At 47.0% G+C, this 6301-nt stretch overlaps 1 protein-coding gene across 2 annotated transcripts; it reads right to left on the bottom strand.

The window, feature by feature from the left end:
* Positions 1–978: 978 nt before the first annotated feature.
* On the bottom strand, positions 979–6295 carry TRUB2 (TruB pseudouridine synthase family member 2). 2 transcript variants are annotated; one of them, XM_069772062.1, is made up of 8 exons: positions 6187–6295; positions 5969–6091; positions 5780–5854; positions 5163–5224; positions 4768–4849; positions 3531–3603; positions 2952–3088; positions 979–2171 (listed from the first exon to the last, which is right to left on the bottom strand). In XM_069772062.1, exons 1-8 carry the CDS (start codon positions 6281–6283, stop codon positions 1882–1884), a joined length of 939 nt encoding a protein of 312 aa, XP_069628163.1. In that variant the 5' UTR covers positions 6284–6295; the 3' UTR covers positions 979–1881. The 2 variants fall into 2 exon arrangements, with proteins under 2 accessions (XP_069628163.1, XP_069628164.1); XM_069772063.1 differs by lacking the exon at positions 5780–5854.
* Between the last annotated feature and the right edge of the window lie 6 nt (positions 6296–6301).

The raw sequence follows: 6301 nt of genomic DNA, 5'->3' as shown, positions 1-6301 counted from the left end.
AAGAATGGACTCCCGTGGTATGGTTACAGGTATATCCTCCCTACCATCAACCCCTCTTGCCAAGTGGGCGGAACTCCTGTGTTTTGGAGAAGTGTTAAGGGGAGGAAAAAAGTCACAAGAAGGCTAGAACTGGGAAATGCTCACTTTGTTCTCAAAACTCATGTTGCTGTTCTGGCTGGTATTTTCTGTGTCAAAGAACTGGTTTAGCCTGGAGTGTTCAACCAAACTGTTAGTTTGGCAATGGCACACAGAACTGGAAATGGTTTTTGCAATGGGAAGTATGTACAGAAATTCCTTCAGTTTGTGTTAGGTGTAAGCCATGGGGGATGAACTATACTCCCATTACCAAAGTTACTGAAGGTTATTTAAGGACTGAGAAATCCCTGTTTTCCCCTCCTTGTAGGAGCACTAGGATTAAAACTTGCAGCTGTAGCTGTCCAAGTGTTCTGCCCAGCTCCAGAACTCATGTTTCTGCAGTGATGGGTTTACACTTCAGTTAGCACAAGACAGTTGTCCGTGGAAGGTGCCCTGACCCCTGTCCCTTGTCCACACAGCATGAACGTGCACAGAACTAACCAGCTGAGGTAAAAGCAAACTGCCCTTGGGGAGTCCCTGCAGCTCTGTAGCTGGAACAGTGATGTGCCACATGGTGGCAGCTACACTCCACTGCTGTTCTGGCTGCTCTGTGCAGAGCAGGGAAACCCAGAACTGAAAGATCCCAGGGTCTAAGTTAAATGACTCCTGGGGTGCTTCAGGACAGGACTGCACCCTGCCACTTCGATACTTCATCATGGCCCCTCTTACTGGTCCTCCCAGAGTTACTTCTTGTACTTTAATGGCTATCATCTGGAGGATGAAATATGCTGGCCTTTGTCCAAATCCAGAAGAGGAATAGAACAAATCTTCTGCTTTCTATAAATAAATCTCCAAACTTGCTAGCTAAGTGTATAGCTGGAAAAATATTGAGTGCAATAATGGTAAGGGTAACTTCAGATTTTTAATTTATATTTAGAAACAGTATTTCTGCTAAGTCAGACCCAGCTATAATGAGCTAACAGGGAACAAGTGGTATTACAGAGCTTACAGAGCTTTACTGAAGGGCAGTACATGCTGTCAGCATGGAGCTGCTGCAGAGCAGGATACCACAGACCCCTGAACACCATTGGTTCCTCAGGAAAAAAAAAGCACGCTCTTTTTGTAATGAGTCGATGAGTCGGTGTAGTCATGGATGAGTACTGAGCCAGGAAACCAGCCTCTTCCCCTTTAGGTCACTTAGTTTTATTTCTCGTGTATCTATCTTACACATCAATTCCTATTATAAGCCACTTCCTCGTCACACACATGCCTACTCTGGATATAACCATTTCCTTGCATTTCTTTGTGTAAGCTGTGTTTTCTCCTGCACGTCCCTCTTTTAGTCTGATTTTGAGCTCTCGTGTCTGAAAGCCAGGCTAATGGAAAGAATATACTCTAGGACAAAAGAGGGAAAATAAAATCCATATAGTAGACAAGTTATGCTGCCAGTTGCAAGGAAGAAACAAATCCATGCAATCAAGGGAATACAGCTCTCTAAAACGCTATTTCCTGCTGCTAAACAATATGGGGATGGGTTTTTATATCCCTTAGCAACCTAATGTTCCCGAAGTCAACAGGAATTTTGGCACAGCTAACTCCTGTTAATGAACTGTTTGCAATGCTTTAAAAAAAATTATACAGCCTGTCACTGAAAAAAATGCCTCTCTGATTAAAGTCATCTCAAGGAAAGGGTGGAAGTGAACTGCAATTAACCTCTTTCCTTCTGCTGTCCATCATGCTGTCAGCATGTAGCTGCGTTATTGTGCTACAGAGATTGCTTGTGGACGTTCCCTCCGTAGCACACACTCAGCTGTCTGCAGCGTGGGCCATATCCACATCCATCTTATGAAGATGAATTTTATCCTGATGGCCTAGTGTTTTCTCTAACTCTGTTTTCACTTTAAGCTGACAGTCCCAAATTGCATTCTGTATACTCTGCAGGTTCCACTGAGTTCTCAGGAGAGCATCGTCCAGTGTGAAAACACCATCGCGTATTCTTCGCACTTGTGTGCACACAGCAGATGATTTCAGCTCCAGACCAATCTCATGAACGATTTTTCGGAGGTACTGCTGAGTCTCATGCAAGCAATGGATTTCTAGAAGGACAGAGAGATTCGTTCAGAAGAAGCAAAGTGTTGACAAACTCAGACCTTGTCTGTAAATCCAGACACCACTCACAGTTATGCTGAAAGAACTGGTTTGGTAGAAGAAACTATTTAAGATACAGCACAGGTGGATTATGATTTTCTGGAATGCTACAGGGTGTCTTAGCCATTCCCAAAGTGAATGTTTTAGAAGACAAACTCATGGATACAGCAGAGTAATGTAGAAATTTAGGTATTTCAAAGTGGGTAAGAAAAGGTACCTTCTTAATAAGACAAATAATTTGTGAGGAGACTGGCTGCAGGAAAGCAAACAAGCTTTAAAAAAAACCCAAACAAACAAACAAAAAACCACACACTGAACTGCATTACACTGAAACACTGGGATAAGGAAGAATTTTGCCCCATAGGTATTCACTGTGCAAATTTTCTTGGTTCAGTCTAAGATCTGGAACTGGCAGGGAAAAACCTGTGAGCTAGGTGCACAGTTGGCTTTGATTTATAAAGCAGCTTTGGTATTGTGAGGGTTCCAGATCTTGCCCTACCAAAAAAATCTTTTCACTGCACTAAAGAGTTAATCTAATGAGGAGGTGCTTTTGTGACTCTGGAAACTACAAAACATTAAATTTTCTGCAGAGATTACCAGTTACGTGTTAATACAAAGTTCCCACCAACTCATTTTGCATTAAATCACTTATAAGAAACTGAAGTTTACTGACTTATTTGCCATGATATATGCTCAGAGTTCCCCAGTACATTTTGTACCAGTCCTACCTAGCTGGAATTCTGGAAGTGCGAACTGGAGGCATCGGATTGCTGTGATTATTGGAGGACTTTTTCCCATGGGGCGAATCAACCCTTTGACAGCCAGCTCATATGCCTCTTGTGTTTTCATGTCAATGTTAGAATGCCTGGAAAAAGAAAAAAAAGAGCAGACATTCTTAGTACTTCTCTTCAATGGGATTCAAAATATCTCCACCCCCAATAAAGCAGAGCTGCAATTTTTACTCTCAAAACTGCCTGTGTGTTGAGTCTTTGCATATATTTTAATGCTATGATATGCGTACCACCAGTAGTTTAGCACAGTTTGGGAGGGAGGTACTTGGTCATGCCTACAAGATATTTTTGTAGGTCCTGATGTGCCTAATAGGTCCTAAAATAGCTGGAGATTTCAGGACACTTAACTGCAACCTATCACCAGGGCACAGAGCACTCAGTAACTTCTCTCTGTTCCTGTCTAGCACTCCACCCTTTAAAGACTTTGATTATGGCAAACAAAATCATCTCATTTGTTTTAAAGACCAGCAAACGGTAGTCAGATCAGGTCAGCTACATTTACCCATTGATACGTACATCAGCAGGGCCTTATGATTTGTTCCTTGAATGACAGCAAGAATCCGTTCCAGCTTCTCCCTTGTGATATGATCTGCAAATATTCAGGTAGAAACAAAGTCTCAATTATCCATCCAGAAACTGGAAAGAGGCAGCAGTCTGGTATGTGCCGTCAGGGTATTGCTGTCCCTTTGGCAGGCAGTCACATCAAAATGGCTGATGAGAACCGCCAAGAAGTGGTTTTAGCAGGGTCACTTCTCCCAGCTGCACCATCGTAATCCACAGAGCAGCACAGCACTGGACTGCAGAGGCAAGAATTATTTTGCGTAACTAATTTCAAGATGTTAGCTCCACTTTCTCTTATCGGGTGTTTGAAGAGTTTCCTTCAATGAAAGCTTCTAACTGCTGTAAGTACAATTTACGGAGAGATCTGGGTCCCACCCACTCCAGTAGCAACTACTGCAATCAGGACTCATACTGGCTTTGGATATATTGTGGTTGTATTTAGAACAGGTGGACTATGATGTCAGGATTGCACCTGGGCTGCAGGTAAAAATAACAACTAGAAAGCATGTTAAGGCATACCTTTTATCATTGTGCAATTTACCTGGTTAAGTGCTTTACAGTTAGCACGCTGTTTGTTTGGTGTTGTTTGTTGTTTTTTTTATAAACACATGTCCTGGTTTCAGCTGGGATAGAGTTAATTGTCGTCCTAGTAGCTGGTATAGTGCTGTGTTTTGTGTTCAGTATGACAAGAATGTTGATAACACACTGATGTTTTCAGTTGTTGCTAAGTAGTGTTTAGACTAAGTCAAGGATTTTTCAGCTTCTCATGCCCAGCCAGCAAGAAGACTGGAGGGGCACAAGCTGGGAGGGGACACAGCCAGGACAGCTGACCCAAACTGACCAAAGGGGTATTCCATACCATGTGATGTCATGCCCAGTACCTAAACTGGGGGGAGTTGGCCTGGGAGGGATCACTGCTCAGGAACTAACTGGTCATCGGTCGGCAAGTGGTGAGCACTTGTTTCGTATATTCCAATCCTTTTATTATTATTGTCATTTTATTGTTATCATTATTAGGTTCTTCCTTTCTGTTCTGTTAAACAGTTCTTATCTCAACCCACAAGTTTTACTTTTTTTCCCTATTCTCTCTCCCTTCCCACTTGCGGGGGGGGGGGGCGTGAGTGAGCAGCTGCGTGGTGCTTAGTTGCTGGTTGGGGTTAAACCACCACAACACATCAATTCAGTTTCTTACCAAATGTTGTCTTCTCTACTAGGTTCCCCGTGTCTGAGAAGTCATCAGTGGCTTTACCAAGAAGCCCACCAACAGTGTAAACCTTGAAGAAGGGCAAAGAGTGCAACTTATCAAAGACATACTCTAAGCAATTGAGTAGCCATATTCTGCCATGCAGCTGCTAAGAAGTGCAGGCTATGATGACATTGCACAAAAAGACAGCAGTGTCCTCTGCTCATACAGCCACGTGTGGATGCTTACGTGCAGGATGAAATTCTGGACCCTGAAAAGGTCTCAAAAGCGTTAGTGGGTTTGAGACTCAAAAGCAGAATCGCCGTTACAAGGCCAGTCCGGGGCAGGACTCAAGTGTGTGACTGCACTTGGATATTCTGAGGACGTTCAGAGCCAAAACCTACCTTGGTCAGGTGGCAGTTGTACAGATCAGTGAGTAGCTTGTTCCCGTGGCCTATGCCAAGTACTGAAACACAAAAGACAAGGAACCCGTTATTCATCCACACGGAAAGTTACTGATGTGTATTTACACAGCGCTGTACACTCACGCTGCTTTTCTTCCACCCTGGACAGGGCCATATCTCCTTAGAAGTCATGTCTGAGCAGTGCCATTAGACCCCCCAAATTACTGCCTGTCATTAAAACTATGATAAGCCTGTAACGAGGGCACTTGGATTTTCCCAGAACTTTCCACCTGGATACTTCAGAGCAACCTGCTGAGCAATGCCGGCCGCAATGAGGCCAATTCAAGTGGTGGAGCAGAGACGGGGGGTTACATGGCGGTGTCACAGGCAGGAGCTTGACGTCTCACAGCAAAGCCCTGTGTGCTGGGGGTAAGGGGTCGCTCCCGCCTATCCAGTGTCTTTTTGGACTGTTTTTTTCTGTGTTTCAGCATTTATACGCCCAGCTGGGTCGTGAGACCCAGGGGCTACCGCCATGAGCCGTCACCGCTTCTTCCCCACACAGAAACCCATCACCTCGCAGCCGGCGGGACGCGGTGCCGCTCCGGGACGAGACCCACCGAAGACTCCCGAGGCCTTCACATCCAGCCGGTGACCCGCTCCGATCTTCAGCCTCCTGAACCGCGGGCCTCGGACTGCAACGGGGCGGGGGGGACAGCGTCGGGGCCGGTCCGCAGCCACCCCCCGGGGCTCCCCCCGCACCCCAACCCACCCCCCCACCCACCCCGAGACCCCACGGCGGCCCTTACCGAGAGGGTGGTCGGCCAGCACCGGCACCCTCGCGGCCACCAGCCCCGGTGCCCCGTCGTCGCCCGGGGCCGGCAGGAAGCGGACGTGCTGCCGCGGGGCACGTCCCGGGACCGCGTTCAGCTCTGTAAGAGAAACGGGGAGAGCGGGGGCGATCAGCGGCAGCCCCCGGGGAAGGGAGAGAACCGGGGGGGGGGGGGGGGTGTCCCGCCGCCCTCACCGCGCAGCAGCCGCGTCTCCACCGCCTCACGGACGCGGCCCCACGCCACCCCCGCCGGTTTGTACACGGCGAAGAGCCCGCCCGGCACCGCCGCCATGCCGCGCTCGCCGCTCCG

The sequence above is a fragment of the Haliaeetus albicilla genome, chromosome 26, assembly GCF_947461875.1.
Source record: "Haliaeetus albicilla chromosome 26, bHalAlb1.1, whole genome shotgun sequence".
Taxonomy (NCBI): domain Eukaryota; kingdom Metazoa; phylum Chordata; class Aves; order Accipitriformes; family Accipitridae; genus Haliaeetus; species Haliaeetus albicilla.
Note: the sequence above shows the minus strand (reverse complement) of the source record. Positions and strands in the feature narration are given on the sequence as shown.